This window comes from Geotrypetes seraphini, chromosome 2 (assembly GCF_902459505.1).
Source record: "Geotrypetes seraphini chromosome 2, aGeoSer1.1, whole genome shotgun sequence".
Taxonomy (NCBI): domain Eukaryota; kingdom Metazoa; phylum Chordata; class Amphibia; order Gymnophiona; family Dermophiidae; genus Geotrypetes; species Geotrypetes seraphini.
Genome location: NC_047085.1, coordinates 279252417 through 279274934, shown reverse-complemented (window position 1 = coordinate 279274934; position 22518 = coordinate 279252417). Strand labels below are relative to the sequence as shown.

The window sequence follows — 22518 nt, the reverse complement described above, 5'->3', positions numbered from 1 at the left end:
TGTGTGTGTGTGTGTGTGTGTGTGTGTGTATATCTCTCTGAATGTGTAAGTCACCTAACACAATTTGAAGTAGATATGTTTTAATCTAAAGAAAGTTCTTAAATATTTAGATACTAACTTATATTTCAATAGTATACTAATAGTTGATGTATATATATGTGTATGTGTGTGTGTATATATATATATATATATAGATATAGATATATATATGTATGTATATATATATATATATGAGTGTGTGTGTGTGTGTATATATCTCTATCTCACAGGCCTTGTGTTTGACACACGAGTATAATTCGTTCAAGAAGCATGCTCGCAAACCAAAATACTCTTATATCAAAGCGAGTTTCCCCATATGAAATTACAAGATAGAAATAAAATTATTTTTTTCTACCTTTTGTCGTTTCTGGTTTCTGCTTTCATTGCCTTTTCACTCTCTTCCATCCAGCGTCTGCCCTAAGAACATAAGAATTGACACTGCTGGGTTAGACCAGTGGTCCATCATGCCCAGCTCACGCGGCGGCCCTCTGGTCTAAGACCAGCACCCTAACTGAGACTAGCCCTACCAGCGCACGTTCTTGTTCAGCAGGAACTTGTCTAACTTTGTCTTGAATCCCTGAAGGGTGTTTTCCCCTATGACAGATTTCGGAAGAGCGTTCCAGTTTTCTACCACTCTCTGTGTGAAGAAGATCTTCCTTACGTTCATACGGAATCTATCCCCTTTCAATTTTAGAGAGTGCCCTCTCATTCTCCCTACCTTGGAGAGGGTGAACAACCTGTCCTTATCTACTAAGTCTATTCCCTTCAGTACCTTGAATGTTTCAATCATGTCCCCTCTCAATCTCCTATGTTTGAGGGAAAAGAGGCCCAGTTTCTCCAATCTCTCACTGTACGGCAACTCCTCCAGCCCCTTAACCATTTTAGTCGCTCTTCTCTGGACCCTTTTGAGTAGTACTGTGTCCTTCATGTACGGCGGTCAGTGCTGGACATAGTATCCAGGTGAGGGCGCACCATGGCTCAGTACAATGGCATGATAACCTTCTCCGATCTGTTCCTGATCCCCTTCTTTATCATTCCTAGCATTCTGTTTGCCCTTTTTGCCACAGCAGCACATTGTGCAGACGGCTTCATCGATTTGTCGATCAGAATTCCCAAGTCGTTTTCCTGGAATAAAGGGAGTGCTAAAGGAGGACAAAGTCATGGCTGACAAACTGAACACATTTTTTGCGTCTGTATTTACCGAAGAGAATATACACAACATACCGGAACCCAACAAGATATACGCTGGAAACGAAGACAGGAAACTGACATGGTTGACGGTCAGTCTAGAAGAGGTATGCAGGCAGATTGATAGGCTTAAGAGCAATAAATCCCCAGGACCAGATTACATCCATCTGAGGGTCATCAAGGAACTGAAAGGGACTATAGCTGAACTGCTTCAACTAATAACCAATCTGTCGATCAAATCAGGAAAGATTCCGAAAGACTGGAAGGTAGCAAATGTTACGCCGATCTTCAAAAAAAGTTTGAGGGGAGATCGTGAAACTACAGACCACTGAGTCTAACCTCAGTATCGGTAAAGATGGTAGAGTTGTTGATAAAGGACCGCATTGATCGCCTTGATGGACACAATCTGATGAGGACCAGCCAGCACGGCTTCAGCAAAGGAAGATCTTCCTTGACAAACTTGCTGCAGTTCTTCGAGGGAGTAAACAGGCGGCTAGAGAAGGGTGAGCCAGTCGACATTGTATATCTGGATTTTCAGAAGGCGTTCGACAAGACGATAAAAAGTTATTCAGAGTAGTGAAGACACAGGGGGATTGTGAAGATCTGCAATGTGACATAACCACGCTCGAAAATTGGGCAGCGACATGGCAACTGAGGTTCAATGTGGATAAGTATAAGACGATGCATGTTGGTAACAAAAATCTCATACACGAATACAGGATGTCCAGGGCAGTACTTGGAGAGGCCCCTCAGGAAAGAGACTTGGGAGTACTGGTCGACAAGTCGATGAAGCCGTCCGTGCAATGCGTGGCGGCGGTAAAAATGGCGAACAGAATACTAGGAATGATTAAGAAGGGGATCACCACACTGCATTAGAGCCGGATGCGGGAAGTGGACCGCCTCCATCTACCCGAATCTCCCTCGTAGTCGGCTATCGATATGTAAATTACTTGGGGGCGCCACAAAAGAAATTCAGCATGCAGGATCTTAATGAAGATACAGAGTGGAATGACATATTAAGAGATTTTGGGATTCTTCCCCCAAAAGAAGAACCCAAAGATGATCTGGAAGAAATGGCTCTACAAATGCAGAAAGAAGCAGCAGTGAAGCCTTATGAAAGAATGACTCTCAAAGATCTAAAAGAGGCTGAGGATGAGCTTAATGAAGAGGATGAAAGAGCTATTGAACAATATAGACAACAGCGCTTACAGGAACTGAAATCTCTTCAGAGAAGACAAACGTTTGGGGAGCTGACAGAGATTATAAGTGACCAATATGTGAAAGAAGTCACAAATGCTGGAGAAGATGTTTGGGTGGTGCTACATCTGTACAGCTCAAGCATACCAGTGTGCATGCAACTAAACCATCATCTCAGTTTGCTGGCTAGAAAGTTTCCAGAAACCAAGTTCCTGATGGCCATTGCTACTAACTGTATTAAAAACTATCCTGACAAATGTTTACCAACATTATTTGTATACAAAAATGGCCAAATTAAAGGCCAGTTTATTGGCATTGTTGAATGTGGAGGGACAAATCTGAAACTAGAAGAACTTGAATGGACTCTGTCAGAAGTGGGAGCAATTAAATCAGACCTGGAAGAAAATCCAAAAAAGGAAATTATTGATATGATGACATCTTCCATGAGGAACAGTTCTATTCATCATGAAGATGATGATAGTCATTGTAGTCTCCAACCCTAATTTATAATGCAAAGCTGCATTAGGTATTTTTATCGCTGGCTGCTATGGTAAAAGCTCCAACGTTCGTAGGAATTCTATGAGCATCAGAGCTTTTATCACCACGGTTTCATAAAAGGGGGGGGGGGTAATTTCTAATTCATGTTTTTAATGAAAAATGATCTACAACACTATGATCAGTTAACAAATTTACATTATAAAGCACTGCAAATAAAGCTTTGCAATATATATTTATCTTGAATTTACATTAAACTATATAGAAAAAAAATAAGAAGGGGATCCCGAACAGATTCAACTGTACCGGGCCATGGTGCGCCCTCACCTGGAGTACTGCGTACATGAAGAAGGACATGGTACTACTCGAAAGGGTCCAGAGAAAAGCGACTAAAATGGTTAAGGGGCTGGAGGAGTTGCCGTACAGTGAAAGATTAGAGAAACTAGGCCTCTTCTCCCTTGAAAAGAAGAGACTGAGAGGGGACATGATGAAAACATTGTAAGATCCTGAAGGGAATAGACTTACACTACCCCCTCCCCATTCGCGGTTTCGGCAATCGTGATTTCACATATTCGTGATTTTTTGGGGAGGGGGAAAAAAAGAAAAAAACCCATAGTTTAGCCTTCCCCCCGGCGTCCGGCCTTACCTGGTGGTCTAGCGGGCTTTCGGGGCAGGAGCGATCTTCCTACACTCCTGCTCCGTGTAGATCGCCAATAGGAAATGGGTGTGGGGAGTTCCCGTCGTAGTCTCGAGAGACTACGGGAACGAATGGCAGCTATTTCCTATTTGCGATCTACACGGGGCAGGAGCGTAGGAAGATCGCTCCTGCCCTGAAAGCCCGCTAGACCACCAGGTAAGGCCGGGATGCCGGGGGGGAAGGCAGGAGGGAGGCAGGGGTGGGTCAGAGCCGGACCAGAAGATATTCGTGGTATTTCACCATTCGCGGTCTGGCTCTTCCCCTATCCCCCGCAAATCCGGAGGGAGAAGTGTAATAGATAAAGACAGGTTGTTCACCCTCTCCAAGGTAGGGAGAACGAGAGGGCACTCTCTAAAGTTAAAAGGGGATAGATTCCGGACAAACGTAAGGAAGTTCTTCTTCACCTGAGAGTGATGGAAAACTGGAACGCTCTTCTGGAGTCTGTTGTTGGGGAAAACACCCTCCAGGGATTCAAGACAAAGTTAGACAAGTTCCTGCTGAACCGGAACGTACACAGGTGAGACTGGTCTCATTTAGAGTACTGGTCTTTGACCTAGGGGCCGCCGCGTGAGCAGACTGCTGGGCACGATGGACCACTGGTCTGACCCAGCAGCGGCAATTCTTATGTTCTCTTCTCTTATCAGACTGCTACATTTTGGTCTACAATTACCCTGAAGATATGAAAGTATTGATTAATTATTCTTATAAGAAAGCTATTTAAACTTTTCTTTTTTATAAACATGTTCTACTCAGAATTTGTTATTCCTAGATAACTCTTTTATAATCTGCCAAAACCTTGTATTGGGACACAGTGGAATACAAGTAATTAAAATCTGTAATGATGAAAAATTTAAAAATCATAATTTTAGAGCTTCCCTTAATACTTGGGGAGGGTCCCCATTATTCACATATGATATGACCTTCCTATTTGGTCAAATGATTATTTGGAGAGAGATTACATTAATTTTTTTTGTTTTGTTTTTCAGCACATTAGGGCGAATAATTAAAGTTACACAGGAAGTGATAGACTACAGAGAGTGGATTAGAAAGAAATGGGGAAACAAAATCGCAGTTTCACCTAATCTGTCTGGTAAGTATTGAACCTTCTTTGTTTTGATTTTTATTGAAAATTTTTGAAATAACGGGAAAATTCAAAAAAAGAAACATCAGGTAGTGATTTCTGAGCAATGCATCAGAGAAAACTGAACAATGCTATTGAATTCAGCATATTCACAAAAATAAGAAAATATGTTAAGAAGGAAAGATTGATTCCAATCACTTCCATTTGCAAGAACTTCTATTTTTGAGTGGAGAATCATTTTTGAGCGGTTTATTTTTTTTTGGGGGGGGGTTGTAATTTTTGAACACTAATGCCCAGCTCCACCAGATCTGGATAAATAAGTTGGAGAACCTTTCCTATTTCCTATATTTTATATATCAAAGGGCATGATGTATCCTGGCAGCAATTACAATCTGTTTGCCTAGCTCTAGCTAAAAGGAGCAATACACAGTTGTATGAGTTTGAGATGTGCTGTGCAATGCAAGACCAGTATGAAAGTTAGGACCCGGTGTGGTTCAAACATCCTGAGACCAGTGATTTCCAGGCTAGAAAGCAAGGTATTGCAGAAAAGTACTGCTGCCCACCAGGAAAGTGAGGGGATGACAGGGGGATGAGAGGGGGAATTGTGTTGGTGTGGGAGGGCTGTGACAGACTGTGGGAGAAATGGTATGACTGAATGTAGAATATGGAATGGTTGGCAGGAAGTTGAGTGCTTCAGAGAAGGCTGCTGTGTTGGAGACAGAAGGGACTGTTGGGGATTCCAGCCATGAGGGTAGGTAAAGCGCAAAGAAAATCAAATCAGGCATACCTTTGAGGGACACCAGTATGTTGAGTGTATAGATAATTGTTTATTAAGGTGCGGGTTTATTTTCATGGCGTAAAAGAAAAAACATGTGTATCTTAATAGAGGAGCCGCAGTAAACCTCAAGAGTGAGCCCATGTTTGAGGACCAACCCTGTTTCATCCCAAAAATCACTTAGGGGCAGCAGGGAAGAAACTAGACTCCTTTGCTTTTGGACTGCCTCCTATATCCAAAGCAGATTTGTTAAGATCTGCTGTAATAGATGCATACTGGGATAGACTTACAAGAGGATGGAGGTTGTCACTGGAGCCATTCTCCAGTTCTTGAAAATAAACTATGGTTTATTTTGAATCCTGGATCTGTGCAGTATGGTTGGTTATCACCACTATCTACTTAGTTTCTCTTTTGGAAGATCGCTGCTGCGAAGCGGCAGTGCCGACTGCCTCGCCCCCCGGAAGTGATACCGATAGATTTCCCTATAAATTTATCGCCTTCTGCGGCGCATGCCAAAGGAGCACGTTTAAGGAGCCTGCTCCTTATTGTGCTCCTTTGTATGCTCCCTTTGATCCATATCTTTAATACAGCCACCTTACTCTTCAATTCTAATAATGCTAGCTCTTCCACTTCTACTAATTTTACTTCATCCTACTTTCTCTCAACCCACCTCCTCACCAATTCAAAATACTATGGACTCCCAAATACCCACTCTTTGGGGCCATCATCCAACACCACAATCCTCTTCTCACCCCCGACCCAGATTTCTTAAGACCATCCCACTGACTTTCACCCAACTGATAACCCCCCCCCGCCCGCTACTCCCCTTCCTTTTAGTCCTAAGATTGGTCTCCTAAATGTTCGTTCTATCAAGAATAAGCATCACCTTGTTCATGATCCTATCCTTTAACATCATCTTCAAATTCTTTGCCTCACAGAAATCTGGCTAACTGAAGGCGAAGAAGCCTTTATCAACCAGTCTTGCCCCAATAATTATCACTACACAATTCAATGTCGTACTAATAAGGTGGAGGCCTAGCAGTCATCTACCATTCCTCTATTTCTCTCAAATTTGAGAGTTCTCCATCATCTCTCTACTCCCCTTTAGAAACCCTACAATTTACATTTTACAATAAATTCCCCATCAATTTTCAACTTCTTTATCTCCCTCTTCCAGTCACAAAAGATTCACTTTACTCCCTTCTCTCAGCAGTTTTAGACTTCAGTGTCTCCCACTGCAACCCCATTATTCTAGGGGATTTTAATATACATTTTGACATATCAAATAACGCCAACACCTCCGGCCTATCTCTAATCTTGGACGTCTCTCTGACACCATTAGTTACCACTCCTACCCAGGCAGCAGGTCATACTCTTGATATGATTCTCGGTCCCAAATCCCTTGAACCTATATTTAAAAACCAGCAAACTTTCCCTCTCTTTTGGACCAACCATTCATTGATACTCTCTAACTTCTATTGCCTACTAACTCTACTTCACCTCTAATACACACATATAACTGTCGGGACTACAGAAAAATCTTGCAATTGAGCATTCATTCTCTGACTCTGAACCTCAAAGATTTCACAAATCTTGATGTGGAAGAGCAGACAAAATAATGGGACACCACTACACATTCTCATAGACACCATGGCTCCACTCCAAACCAAGATATCTTCATTACAATCAAAAAAGAATACATGGTTTTCTCCAAACTTAGCTCTCTTACGACAGCAACTTCGATCTTACAAATGTAAATGGAGATGGCACCGTTCCTCCTCTTCCCTTATTCAATATAAAGAACTAGCCACTCATTACAAAGCAGAGATTCAAACAGCTAAGAAAAACTATTATTGAAAATATATTACCAATGTCCTCAACTCCTCAGCTCTTTATGCTATTGTCTGCTCACTTTCACCATACACAAAAAGGACAATCTCTTTAACCAAACCATCAGCATTAGATCTTGCAAATTACTTCGATGACAAAATTACAACTGTTAGAGCTAACTTTGGTAACACCACACTGTCCACACCTCCAGCTTCTCCAAATTCAAAAAACATCCTCTCCTTTAGCTCTTTCTCTGAATTCTGACTCCCTTCTCTTGAAGATATTCATAGAATCTTACAGACCATGAATCTTTCAAATAACCCTCTCGAGACAATACCGCCTTCTACCCTTAAAAAATATTTTTTTACGTTTGGTTTATTTCTTCTTGAAATGTCAAACAAAAGCCTCTCCTTAAGTACAGTTCCAAAAATTTGGAAATCCGCTTTAGTCTTTCCTAAATTAAAAAACACAAACCTACCAGAAGATCAATGTCCCAGTTATCATCCAAAGCTAACCTTCCACTGATTGCCAAACTCACAGAGAAAAATCGTATTTAACCAACTATCAGACTTTCTAGACAAGTCAAATGCTCTACACCCAAATCAAATGGGTTTCTGTACTAATCATTCCATGGAACTCTCTTTAATCGGTCTCACCACAAAAATAGTTTGGTATACCAACCATCACAGGTATCTGGCCGGTTAACAATATTAAAAAGCTTAAAAAATAAAATTTAAATAAAATAGGACAGTATGGGACCAAGAAAAGGACAAAATTTGGATAGGTTGGATACAGGGGGAGATGAAGGGAGATTTTAATTACATTTAGAAAATTAAAATATAAGGAAGGAAAGAGGGAGAGGATAAAACAGGAGGAAAAGAGGGGATCAGTTCTTAAAAGCGGTTCTCTGTTTTTATTTTCCCTTGATCAGGATTCTTAACTGCAATTTTTGCAATTTTGATATGCATCTTTGAATAGAAATGTTTTGAGGTTAGTTTTAAACTTGGTTAAGGAATTTTCATATCGAACATGTGGTAGCATTGCATTCCAGAAGAAAGCGGCAATTGTGAAAAAGATGGTGTTTCTAGTATAATATAGGTATTTGATTGAGGGAACTGTCAGTAAGTTCTGATCGGAGGATAATAATAATAATAACAACAGTTTATATACCGCAGGACCGTGAAGTTCTATGTGGTTTTTTATCCATATTTGCAAGCCTTACATCCTAAAGGCCGAAGTGCAGTTTTAAGATGGGTATCCTAATTGGGATTGAGATAGAAATGGTGTGTTTTGATGAGGTGGGGTAGAGAGTACCATTGGGTGGGGAGGGGAAGGGGGGTTGGGGGAGGGGAGGTAGAGGGTATTGAAAGTTTTGAAAACATAGTTATACATAGATTAAGTGGGGGTTGAAGGCATTATTTATATGAATTTATTATATTATTGTATTTCATGCATCATTATTGTATTAAAAGTCTTATGTTGTATTTGATGTTTGCATCAATAAAAATTGTTTGAACCTAAAAGATGTTACAAATTAATTGGAATTTACAAAGTTAGAAGCTAGAGATTAACAACTCTAGGGATCAGTTATTGTGGAGTAAGATTGTATGGGTCAGTTGCCTAAATACTTCAGGAACAGATATGTTTTTAGGCGTTTCCTAAATTCCCCATAAGTAGTAGGCGTAAGCAATTGTTCTAGATCTTTACCCTATAATGATGCATGATGTGAGAAAAGATGTTGATGATGTCTTCTAACTGGAGGGGAGACAAAATTCAAGTGTTAGCTTCTCTTATGTCTGTTGGTTGAGGATCTAAGGGCCCTAGAAGGGGTGTGTGAGATAAGATATTTGTCTAAGAAGGAAGGTGAGTAGGAGATCTTAATTTTAAAGACAAGTAGGAGTATTTTATAAGTTGTTCTATGTGAGATTGGCAGCCAATGTAATTCTCGAAGAAGCGGGGTGACGTCATATTTTTTGGCTTTATAGATGAGTTTAATCGGGGTATTTTGAATCAGTTGCAGTCAGATTTCCTTTTGAGTTATTCCATGGTATAGTGAATTGCAGTAGTCTATGTGTGAGATGATCATGATATAACGCAAAAAGAAACACGCCGACTGCAGTTCATTCAAAATACAGCTATTAAACTGTATATATAAGGCAAGGAAATATGATCACATCACCCCTCTACTTCGTGAGACCCATTGGCTCCCCGTATTGCACCGGACAACCTATAAAATACTTCTACTTGCATTCAAGATCAAACTTACTAACTCGCCAGCATTTCTTGACAAATATCCCTTATGTTTCCCCTCGAGCACTACGATCTAACTGTCTGAATTTAACTATCCCATCAATTAGGGAGCTATTTTACAGTACTACATGTACACTTCTCCCTTCATATCCATGGGGGTTAGGGGCAGAGCCGGGCAGCGAATATAAAAAAAAAAACGCAAATAATATTCAGGCTGGTTCTGCACCTAACCCCCGCTTCCTCCCGGCTATTTTAAGCCCTGTAAGCCCCCCCTTAAGACTTACCTGGTGGTCTAGCAGGTTTTCGGGGCAGGAGCGATCTTCCCATGCTCCTGCCCCTTGCAGATCGCTCACAGGAAATGGCTGCCTTGAGCTCCCGTTGTAGTCTTGAGCGATATGCATGGGGCAGGAGCGTGGGAAGATCACTCCTGCCCCGAAAACCCACCAGACCACCAGGTAAGGCTTAAGGGGGGGCTTACAGGGCTTAAAATAGCCCAAAAAATTAAAATGTTTTTTTTTGTTTTAAAATCGAGAATAACCGAATCCGCGGATGCTGAAACCGCAGATTCAGAGGGCAAAGTATAATACCATATGTGGCCTTAGAACAGGACTATTTTTATCCTATGCACCTGCTGCATCTCTTACATGCTAAGCTTTGGGACATATCTCGACCCGCTCGAGGGAGTGTGCTGTTCCGTCTCCTTTGGGCAGTGAGGAAACAAGTCCTTTCTCTTTGGGGTCAAGTTTGTTGCTGCCATTGGTGGGAAATTCAACTTTTCCGCCGGGACTTACACTTAATTTTCAGCAAGTGGAGGACTGGGGGTATATTCCAACTGTCACATTTTGCGGGAAAAGGTTATACTACTTTCTTATGAGATATTGATTGCTAGAAGGATCCCATCCTTGGGGGGGTGCATTATGCTTATGAGCAAGTCATAAGAACATAAGAATTGCCGCTGCTGGGTCAGACCAGTGGTCCATCCTGCACGGCAGTCCACTCACGCGGTGCCCCCAGGCCAAAGACCAGTGCTCTAAATGAGTCCAGGCTCCAGCCTCACCTGCGTACATCCCAGTTTAGCAGGAACTTGTCCAGCTTAGTCTTGAAACCCTGGAAGAGCGTTCTAGCTCTCCATCACTCTCTGGGTGAAAAAGAACTTCCGTATGTTTGTACGGAATCTATCCCCTTTCAACTTTAGAGAGTGCCCTCTCATTCTCCCTACCTTGGAGAGTGTGAACAGTCTATCTTTATCTACTAAGTCTATTCCCTTCAGTATTTTGAATGTTTCAATCATGTCTCCTCTCAGTCTCCTCTTTTCAAGGAAGAAGAGGCCCAGTTTCTCCAATCTCTCACTGTACAACAACTCCTCCAGCCCCTTAACCATTTTAGTTGCTCTTATCTGGACCCTTTCGAGTAGTACTGTGTCCTTCTTCATGTATGCCGACCAGTGCTGGACGCAGTACTCCAGGTGAGGATGCACCACGGCCCGGTACCGCAGCATGATAACCTTCTCTGATCTGTTCGTAATCCCCTTTTTTATCATTCCTAGCATTCTGTTCACCCTTTTAGCCGACCCAGCGCATTGTGCAGACGGCTTCATCGACATGTCGATCAGAACTCCCAAGTCCTGGGAGGTCTCTCCAAGTACCACCCTGGACATCCTGTATTCATATATGAAATTTTTGTAACCGACATGCATCACTTTGCACTTATCCACGTTGAACCTCATTTGCCCTGTCGATGCCAATTTCTCGAGCTTGATTATATCACTTTGAAGATCTTCGCAATCCTCCTCTGTCTTCACTACTCTGAATAACTTTGTGTCGTCTGCAAATTTAATCACCTCACTCATCGTACCAATGTCCAGATCGTTTATAAAGATGTTGAAGAGCACGGTCCAAGCACCGAACCCTACGGCACCCCGCTGGTGATGCTTTTCCAGTCTCAAGTATTGTCCATATACCCCCACTCTCTGTTTCCTATGCTCTAGCCAGTTTTTAATCCACGTGAGTATTTCACCCTCGATTCCACGGCTTGCAATTTTACGAAGTAGTCGTTCATGTGGAACCTTGTTGAACGCCTTCTGAAAATCAAGATATGCATTGTCGACCGGGTCAACCTTGTCTATCCGCCTGTTTACTCCCTCAAAGAAGTGCAGCAAGTTTGTCGAGCAAGATATGCCTTTGTTGAAACCGTGCTGGCTGGTCCTCATTAAAACGTGTCTGTCAAGGTGATCAATGATGCAGTCCTTTATCAGCACCTCTACCATCTTTCCCGGTATTGAGGTCAGACTCACCCGGATCTCCCCTTTAACCTTTTTTGAAGATTGGCGTAACATTCGCCACCTTCCAGTCGTCCGGAATCTTTCCCGATTCGATTAACAGATTGGCTATCAGTTGAAGCAGTTTAGCTATGGTCCCTTTCAGTTCTTTGATGACCCTCGGACGGATGCCATCCGGTCCCAGGGATTTATCACTCTTAAGCCTATCAATCTGCTTGCATATGTCTTCTAAACTGACTGTCAACTCTGTCAGTTTCCCGTCTTCATTTCCAGCATATAGTCTGATGGGTTCCAGTATGCTGTGTATATCCTCTTCAGTAAATACAGACGCAAAAAAATGTGTTCAGTTTGTCTGCGATTTCTTTGTTCTCCTTTAGCACTCCCTTTATTCCATGGTCATCCAACGGTCCCACCACTTTTTTCACGGGTCGTTTCCCCTTAATATATCGAAAGAACGGCTTAAAGTTTTTCGCCTCCTTGGCTATTTTTTCCTCGTAGTATCTTTTGGCCCCTTTTACGCCTTATGGCACCTGCGTTGATGTTTGTGCTTATTCCAGTTTTCGTCTGTTTTTGACATTTTCCATTATGTGGTATCCATCCCGGTAGGCTCCCTGTCCTGGGAGTTTGGGACTAGGTTTGAGGAATTCCTGGAGGCGCCGGCAGAGACCAGAATATCAGTTTCCTATTTCCATAAGGGCTTGTTTAAGTTAGAGCCTCCCAGAACCTTACCCCATGTACTACAGAACATGCGGAGAGACCTAAACTGGAATCTGTCATTATCCCAGGACAAGCAGGCAGGTATTCTCACTAGTGGGTGATGTCATCCGACAGAGCCCCGATACGGACGTCTCACAAGCATGTCTTGCTTGAAGAAACTCAGAAGTTTCGAGATGCCCGCACCGCGCATGCGCCAGTGCCTTCCCGCCCGATGGTCCGGGCGTGTCTCCTCAGTTCTTTTTCTTCCGCGGAGCTGAGAAGTTCACTTCAATTCTGCGCCCATTGAATCTGTTTTTTTGCCTTCTTATTGCCGAGGGTTGGGTTCTTTTGGCTCTCCCGTGCGTTTATTTTCTTTCTTTGATTTCTTTTTTTTTTTTTTTTTAAATTTACTTCCGATACCGGGTCGGCCGCGTGGCTGGGGCCCCGCGCCTTCGACCTTGCAGCGGAACTTTTCCGGCCTATGTCCCGGCCGATCACCGGTTTTAAAAAGTGCAGCAAGTGCCAGCGCGCGATTTCGCTCACGGACCCTCATCGACGCTGCTTACAGTGGGCCCGGCCCACTTTCCGAAATCGTGCCGGCCTTGCTCCACTCTGACGGCGTGAGCGTTTAAGCGCCGCTGTCTGTTGTGGGAGTCCATGTTCAAGATGGAAGCTTCGTTGGATCCTTCGGCTTCGACATCAACTGGTGCCTCGACTCCTTCGGCGAAGCCCTCTGCCTCCCCGGCCGCTTCGGGCCTTCTGAAACCAGCCTCGTTCACGCCGGTTTCGGCCTCGACCTCGGCGCCGGTGCCTTCCTCCGTCTCCTCGGAACAGGTATCGACCCCTATAGTTCCACCGGTGGTGCTTAAAGTGCCGAAGGCTGGCAAGCAAAAGCACGCAGCACCGAAAGAGCGCGGAGACCGTGCGGAAGGGCCCCCTTTTGGTGCGGATTCCTCCATATCGGCTTTGTTGAGGTCCATTCTGGAGGCTCAGTTTGTGGAACTCATGACCACCATGGGTCCCCGGCTGATTGCCTCGATCCAGGGTGACCTACCGGTTCCGGCTCCGAGGGGCGGCCTGCCCCCCCCTCCTCCACCGCACCGCTCGACCTCGTTCCTTAGCGAGGAGGAGCGGCGGGCGGTGTCCAGTTTGTCGAGGCGGTCCTCGGGTAGTGCCATGCCTCCCTTGGAACCGATTCCCTCGAGAACGGCCTCCCTTAGTGATATGCCTCCTTTGGAGCCTATTCCCTCGAGGAAAGCTTCGCTTAGCGACTTGCCCCGCTTGGAACCTGTTACCCCGCCCCATGACACAGTGTGGCGTCCACCTTCGAGGCCTCCCAGTCCTGGGCATAGCAGGAAGCAGGACGAGTTCTTCCGAACCCCCTATTAAGCCTGGGCGGTTTCTTGGGAGGCGCCGACTCTTCCGCCTCTCCGATCAACGGCCTCGAGTCCTATCTGCTCCTTGGAGGCTTCTGGGGACCAGTATTCTCACAGAAGGGCTCGATCCCCTTCCAGGCATCGAGAGGGGCATCGATCCAGACACTCTTCGAGGCATTCCTCTCGGCACTCGATCGTCTCACCTCAGAAGAAATTGCCTCGGATGGGGTATTCTGCTTCGGCTGGGTCTCCTCCTCCGGGCCCGGAGTTCGAGGACCCCGAGGTGTTTTACTCGCCCTGTTGCTCACAGGCCTCTATGGAGCCCGAAGCCTCGACTTCTTCTAGTCCTTCTCGAAGACCGGCGCTGGCGGACCAACTGTCTTTTTCCTCGTTTCTCAGACAGATGGCGGATGACATGGACATTACCCTCGATGCTGGGTCTCGATACTCCAAGGAGTACCTCGATACCATGCACTTGCCTCGTCCTCTGGCCGAGTCCTTGTGCCTACCTCTGCACAAGCTCCTCGACCAGACCTTCATGAGGTGCTTTGAGTCTCCTTACTCTATCCCTGCGGTCCCTGGAAAATTAGATGCTCGGTACCGCACGGTGCATCATAAGGGCTTCGAGGGGCCTCAGCTTTCTCATCAGTCCCTCCTGGTCGAATCCTCGCTCAAGCGGTCTCATCCTGGCCAGGTGTATGCTTCGGTGCCTCCAGGCCGCGAGGGCAGGACCATGGATAAGTTTGGACGCTGCATCTATCAGAATTCTATGATGGCGTCTCGAGTCCTGAATTATAATTTCCACTTTGCCACCTACTTGGAATTTTTTCTACCTGTGCTTCGGAAATTCACGCCCTACATCGAGTCCCAGGCTCGGTTTGAGTTCGAGGAGGTGGTTGCCTCGCTGTCCCAGCTTCGTCTTCAATTGATGCAATCTGCCTATGATGCTTTCGAGCTCTCGGCCCGAGCGGCAGCCTACTCTGTGGTGATGCGCTGTGTGGCCTGGTTACGAACCATTGACATGGACCCGAATCTTCAGGACCGGCTGGCAAACGTCCCGTGTGCTGGGGCGGATCTTTTCGACGAATCCATCGAGACAGTCACTAAGAAGCTGTCTGATCATGAAAAGTCCTTCTAGTCCATTCTTAGGCTGAAGCCTAAGCCTCAGCAGTCTCGGCCCTCTCGACCGCCATTGATCTATCAGCGGCGTTATCAGCCGAGGCAAGCTCCTCCTGCGAGGCAACCTGCGAAGCGGCAGCCCCCTCAGAAGGCTCAGCAAAAGTCTCAACCGTCTGCTGTCCCTAAGGCTCCTCAGCCTTTTTGACTGTCTCGTAGAGGGCATAACCAGTCTCGTTCCGCCTCCCCCTGTTTTTCCCATCGGAGGGCGCCTCCATCATTTTTATCATCGCTGGGAGGCCGTAACCACCGACCTCTGGGTCCTTACTATCATCAGGGAAGGATACTCTCTTCATTTCCATCGGGTCCCTCCGGACCACCCGCCAAGAGAGTATCTTTCCAACTTGACACAGACCGCCCTTCTTCTTCAGGAAGCCCAGGCCTTGCTCCGGCTCCGGGCCGTCGAGCCGGTCCCTGTGGACCAACACAACCAGGGGTTTTACTCCCGGTACTTCCTTGTTCCGAAGAAGACGGGCGACCTGCGCCCCATTTTGGACCTCAGGGTCCTCAACAAATTCCTAGTCAAAGAGAAGTTCCGCATGCTGACCCTTTCTTCTCTCTACCCCCTCCTCGAGCAGAACGACTGGTTACGCTCTCTGGATCTCAAGGAGGCCTACACTCGCATTCCCATTCATCCGGCCTCTTGCAAGTTCCTCAGACTTCGGTTGGGACATCTGCATCTGCAGTATCGAGTGCTTCCCTTCGGCCTGTCATCGTCTCCCAGAGTCTTCACGAAGTGTCTGGTAGTGGTGGCCGCGGCACTCCGGAACCGGGGTCTTCAGGTTTTCCCCTACCTTGACGACTGGCTCATCAAGGCGCCCTCGGCCTCGGAGGTCATCTCGGCGACCCTGTCCACAGTTCTGTTCCTGCAGAGTTTGGGATTCGAGATCAACTTTCCAAAATCTCATCTACAACCTTCACAGTCGCTCCCCTTCATCGGGGCGGTCCTGGATACCATCCACCTCAGAGCATTCCTTCCTCCTCAGCGCCTGGAAGCTCTTCTTCGTCTCTGCCAGTCTGTGTCTTCTCGCCAATCCATCTCAGCGAGACACATGATGGTCCTCCTGGGCCACATGGCCTCTACAGTTCATGTGACGCCGTTTGCCAGACTCCATCTCAGAATTCCTCAGTGGACCCTGGCGTCTCAATGGACTCAGGTGTCGGAGCCGTTGACTCGACACATCGTCGTCACTCCTGCTCTTCGGCAGTCTCTACTTTGGTGGATGACCTCTTCGAATCTATCCAGAGGTTTGCTGTTTCACACTCCTCCCCACCAGAAGGTTCTCACAACCGATTCCTCATCCTATGCCTGGGGAGCACATCTGGATGGTCTTCGCACTCAGGGATTCTGGACCAGTGCGGACCGCCTCCATCAAATCAATCTGCTGGAGCTCAGAGCCATCTTCAATGCTCTTCAAGCTTTTCAACATCTGCTTCACGACATGGTGGTCCTCATTCGCACAGACAATCAGGTCGCCATGTATTATGTCAACAAGCAGGGGGGCACGGGCTCGGCCTCCCTCTGCCAGGAAGCTCTCAGAGTCTGGGATTGGGCGAATCGCCACAACGCCTTCCTCAAAGCTGTCTACATTCAGGGGAAGGACAATGTCTTGGCGGACAACTTAAGTCGTCTCCTCCAGCCTTACGAATGGACACTGCATTCCTCGCCCCTTCATCAGATCTTTGCACAGTGGGGGACGCCTCAGATAGACCTCTTTGCGGCTCCCCACAACTTCAAACTGCCTCACTTTTGCTCCAGGATCTACACTCCTCATCGCCTTGAGGCAGATGCCTTTCTGCTGGATTGGGGGAATCGCTTTCTGTATGCGTTTCCTCCATTTCCTCTCATTCAAAAGACTCTGGTCAAGCTGAAGTCGGACCATGCCACCATGATTCTAATAGCTCCTCGGTGGCCCAGACAACCTTGGTTCTCCCTTCTACTTCAACTCAGCAGCAGGGAGCCATTCCTTCTTCCAGTGTTTCCTTCACTGCTTACTCAGCATCAGGGATCTCTACTTCATCCCAACCTGCAGTCTCTCCACCTGACAGCTTTGTTCCTCTCAACATAACTCCTCACCAGTTTTCCCAGGCGGTGAGGGATGTCTTGGAGGCTTCCAGGAAGCCTGCTACTCGTCAATGCTACTCCCAAAAATGGACTAGATTTTCTTCATGGTGTAGTTCTAACTCTAAGGAGCCTCAGCGAGCCTCCCTATCCTCTGTGTTGGACTATCTCAGTCTGGTCTCAAGTCGACATTTATACGAGTCCACCTGAGTGCTATTGCGGCTTTCCATCAGCCTCTACAGGGGAAACCGCTCTCTGCTATCTCTGGTATCTCCAGTCGTCAGATACCAGACGACTGGAAGAAAGCGAACGTCACGCCAATTTTCAAAAAAGGATCGAGAGGAGAACCGGGCAATTATAGACCTGTGAGTCTTACGTCTGTCCCAGGCAAGATGATTGAATCACTGATCAAGGATAGCATAGTTCAGCACTTGGACACACACGACTTGATGAAACCCAGTCAACATGGATTCAGGAAAGGGAAATCGTGTTTGACGAATTTACTCCAATTCTTTGAGACCGTGAACGAGCAAATTGATAGTGGAAAGCCGGTGGACATAATATACTTGGACTTCCAGAAAGCGTTCGACAAAGTTCCACACGAAAGACTTCTCAGGAAACTACAAAGCCATGGCATAGAGGGAGATATACAAAGATGGATAGGCAAATGGCTGGATAACAGGAAGCAGAGAGTGGGCATTAATGGGAAGTTCTCCGACTGGGAGATAGTGACTAGTGGTGTACCCCAGGGCTCAGTACTTGGACCGATCCTTTTTAATATTTATATCAATGACTTGGAAAACGGAACATCCAGTGAGATCATCAAGTTTGCAGATGACACAAAACTCTGCCGGGCAATCAGATCGCAGGAGGATAGTGAGGAACTCCAGAGCGATTTGTGTCGGTTAGAAAAATGGGCGGAGAAATGGCAGATGAAGTTCAACGTGGAGAAATGCAAGGTAATGCATTTAGGCAGTAAGAATAAGGAATATGAGTACAGAATGTCAGGTGCAAGTCTGGGAAAAAGTGTACAAGAAAGGGATCTGGGTGTACTGATAGATAGGACCCTGAAGCCGTCAGCACAATGCGCGGCAGCGGCAAAGAAGGCAAATAGAATGTTGGGCATGATAAAGAAAGGAATCTCGAGTAGATCGGAGAAAGTTATAATGCCGCTTTATAGGGCAATGGTCAGACCCCACTTGGAATACTGCGTCCAACATTGGTCTCCCTACCTAAAGAAGGATATAAAACTGCTGGAGAGGGTGCAGAGACGAGCAACCAAACTAGTGAAGGGTATGGAGAAACTGGTATATGAGGATCGACTTAAAACACTGGGATTGTTCTCCCTTGAGAAAAGGAGACTGCGTGGGGATATGATCGAGACCTTCAAAATACTGAAAGGAATCGACAAAATAGAGCAGAGAAGATTATTTACATTGTCCAATTTGACACGGACAAGAGGACATGAAATGAAGCTAAGGGGGGACAAGTTCAGGACTAATGTCAGAAAGTTCTGCTTCACACAGAGAGTGGTTGGCATCTGGAATACTCTCCCAGGGGAGATTATTGCAGAATCGACAGTCCTAGGCTTCAAAAGCAAACTAGATGCATATCTCCTTGAGAGAGGCATATAAAGTATGGTTGGCTATAAAATAAACCAGGTGTATACCTGGCAGGGCCTCCGCGTGTGCGGATCGCCGGACTTGATGGATCGAAGGTCTGATCCGGAGATGGCGCTTCTTATGTTCTTATGTTCTTATGCTCATCCTGTGGTTTCCAGATTTATGAAAGGACTTTTTCATGTCAATCCTCCTCTCAAACCGCCTCCAGTGGTTTGGGATCTCAATGTTGTCCTTTCTCAGCTTATGAAACCTCCTTTGAGCCTCTGAGCAAGGCTCCACTAAAGTTTCTCACTTGGAAAGTGGTTTTTCTGGTGGCCCTCACATCTGCTCGCAGGGTCAGTGAGCTTCAGGCCTTGGTGGCGGACTCACCTTTCACAGTTTTCCATCATGACAAGGTGGTCCTCCGCACTCATCCAAAATTCCTACCTAAGGTGGTCTCTGAATTTCATCTCAACCAATCCATTGTGCTTCCAGTGTTTTTTCCAAAGCCTCATTCTCATCCTGGAGAATCAGCTCTACACACTCTGGACTGTAAACGTGCTTTGGCTTTCTACTTGGATCGCACCAAACCACACAGAACTGCTCCCCAACTTTTCGTCTCCTTTGATCCAAACAAGTTGGGACGACCTGTATCGAAGCGCACCATCTCCAACTGGATGGCGGCTTGTATCTCTTTCTGCTATGCCCAGGCTGGATTACCCCTTCCCTGTAAGGTCACAGCCCATAAGGTCAGAGCAATGGCAGCCTCTGTAGCCTTCCTCAGATCGACACCGATTGAGGAGATTTGTAAGGCTGCCACTTGGTCCTCGGTTCATACATTCACCTCTCATTATTGTCTGGATACTTTCTCCAGAAGGGATGGACAGTTTGGCCAAACGGTGTTACAAAATTTATTTTCCTACGTTGCCAACTCTCCCACCATCCCATTGAGGTTAGCTTGGAGATCACCCACTAGTGAGAATACCTGCCTGCTTGTCCTGGGATAAAGCAATGTTACTTACCGTAACAGTTGTTATCCAGGGACAGCAGGCAGCTATTCTCACGTCCCACCCACCTCCCCTGGGTTGGCTTCTTTGCTAGCTACCTGAACTGAGGAGACACGCCCGGACCATCGGGCGGGAAGGCACTGGTGCATGCGCGGTGCGGGCATCTTGAAACTTCTGAGTTTCTTCAAGCAAGACATGCTTGTGAGACGTCCGTATCGGGGCTCTGTCGGACATCACCCACTAGTGAGAATAGCTGCCTGCTGTCCCTGGATAACAACTGTTACGGTAAGTAACATTGCTTTACCTATATTGCTAAGGACTCTTAATGTGACCATTTATTTTTTTCCTCAAAATGGGACAGGACCCCTGGATCCATTTCCCCTCCCCCCCAGATCCTTTGGATCCCATTAAATATAGTGCAAAATATAGACAGCAGATATAAATTCTCAAAAGTGACATTTTGATCACTAAATTTAAAATAAAATCATTTTTCCTACCTTTATCTGGTGATTTCATGACTTTCTGGTTGCACTTCTTTCTGATTGTGCATCCTCTTTCATTTCTTTCATTCTCGCTGCCCCCCAAGCCACCCTGCTTCCCTGATGCAGCCTGCTTCCCCTGCCCACGACAAGCCAAGCCAGCCTGCTTTCCCAGACAAGCCAAGCCTAGCCACCCTGCTTTCCCTGCCCTCTTACAAGCCAAACCAGCCTGCTTCCCCTGCCCCTCTGCCCCCCGACAAGCCACTCTTCTTCCCCTGCCCCAGCAACATCAAGGCATGTCAGCGACTGCATTGCACAAGCACCAGGCCTACAAGTATTCTCTCTGCTCCCCCCTCCTCCCCTTCAATTCTGATGTCAGACAGGAAGTTCCGGCCCAGTCAATTGCTGCCTGGCTGGCTCGGAACTTCCTCTCCGAAGTTGGAATTGACGTCGGGAAGAAGGCTTCTGGGCGGAAAGCAGCAGCGACGGCGGACCGGGGTTGGGGGGGGTTTGAATCGGCGCTGGAGGGAGGCTGGTAAGTAGCGGCGGACCAAGGGGGCTGTTGAATCGGGCGCTGGAGGGAGGCTAGCTTTGGCGCATCAGGGAGGGAAGGAGGGGGAGCGATCGCCTGTCCCATTGTCCCCACACACAGCTTTGGGACGCCGAAATGTCCCATTTTCAGCAACGGCGTCCCAAAGCTGTGTGGGGACAAGGAGACCGGGGATATGAAAAAGGGATGGTCCCTTTCAAAACGGGGGGCGTATGGTCACCTTAGCTATAGTAGACCGTCATTTTTTAACGCGTTTTTTTGAGAATCTATGCCAGTGTTCTTCAACCACCAGTCCATGGACCAGTGCTGGTGCACAGAAATTTCCTGCCGGTCCACAGGGCCAGCACGTGCATCAGGCCCAAAACAGTGTTCTTCAACCGCCGGTCCACTGTGCGATCGATGCGGCGTTATCTTCGAGCCAGCTCCCTCTTCCTAACTTATTCAGTGCACAAAGGAACTGTGGCAAAGGCTTTGCTGAAGTCTAAGTAAATTACATCTAGCATATGTCCTTGATCCAGCTCTCTGGTCACCCAATCAAAAAATTCAATCAGGTTCGTTTGGCACGATTTACCTTTTGTAAAGCCATGTTGCCTCGGATCCTGTAACCCATTAGATTCAATGAAGCACACTATCCTTTCTTTCAGCAACACTTCCATTATTTTTCCAACAACTGAAGTGAGGCCTGTAGTTTCCTGCTTCGTCTCTGTGATCACTTTTGTGAATAGGCACTTTTGTGAATAGGGACCACATCCGCTCTCCTCCAATCTCCAGGAATCACTCCCGTCTCCAGAGATTTATTGAACAAGTCTTTAATAGGACTCGCCAGAACCTCTCTGAGCTCCCATAGTATCCTGGGATGGATCCCGTCTGGTCCCATTGCATTGTCCACCTTCAGTTTTTCAAGTTGCTCATAAACACTCTCCTCCGTGAACGGCACAGAATCTACTATAGTTTGTCTGCTTACTTTGGAGGGAAAGGGTGTGAAGGTAAAGAAGTCATATTGATGAGAGAGATCAATTCAGCATTATCATAACCACTAAGAAGTATCAGTGGTGGCATTTTGGTCAAGGTACTTCATGATTACGGCGGTGCCTCCATGTTTCCGGGCAACAAAATGTGGTGGAGAGATGGGAATATAAAACGAACAAGACCCCGGCTGAAATCGCGCAATTACTTTTGTAGAACAAAATCTTTTCAAGAGAAAAACAGAGGGTATAATTTGAGAATGAGGGGTGGGAGACTCAAGAGCAATGTAAGGAAATTTTTCTTTATAGAGAGGTTGGTGGATGCCTGGAATGCGCTCCCGAGAGAGGTGGTGGAGAGGAAAACAGTGACGGAGCTCAATAAAGCGTGGGATGAACACAGAGGATCTAGAATCAGAAAATAATAGTAAATATTGAAGAACTAAGGCCAGTACTGGGCAGACTTGCATGGTCTGTGTCTGTATATGGCCTTCTGGTTGAGGATGGGCTGGGGAGGGCTTTAATGGCTGGGAGGGTGTAGATGGGCTGGGGTGAGCTTTGATGGAGACTTCAGTAGTTGGAACCCAAGCACAGTACCAGGTAAAGCTTTGGATTCTTGACCAGAAATAGCTAAGGAGAAAAAAATGTAAAAAATTAAAATTGAATCAGGTTAGGCAGACTGGATGGACCATTCGGGTCTTTATCTGCCGTCATCTACTATGTTATGTTACCATGTTAAGGGCTGCACACGTCTGTCCATGCGCATGTGGTGAGAAGGG

At 46.3% G+C, this 22518-nt stretch overlaps 2 protein-coding genes across 4 annotated transcripts in view; both read left to right on the top strand.

Annotated features, from left to right (window-relative positions):
- TENT4A (terminal nucleotidyltransferase 4A) overlaps positions 1–22518 on the top strand; it is a 547459-nt gene that overhangs the window by 345468 nt on the left and 179473 nt on the right. For all 3 annotated transcript variants that reach the window (XM_033929742.1, XM_033929743.1, XM_033929741.1), the window contains one exon: positions 4603–4706. In XM_033929742.1, coding sequence (XP_033785633.1) covers positions 4603–4706 — 104 coding nt within the window. The remainder of the gene's footprint in view (positions 1–4602; positions 4707–22518) is intronic.
- LOC117355783 (phosducin-like protein 2) lies at positions 2197–2927 on the top strand. Its single transcript, XM_033934821.1, has one exon. It carries the CDS (start codon positions 2205–2207, stop codon positions 2925–2927), a length of 723 nt encoding a protein of 240 aa, XP_033790712.1. The 5' UTR covers positions 2197–2204.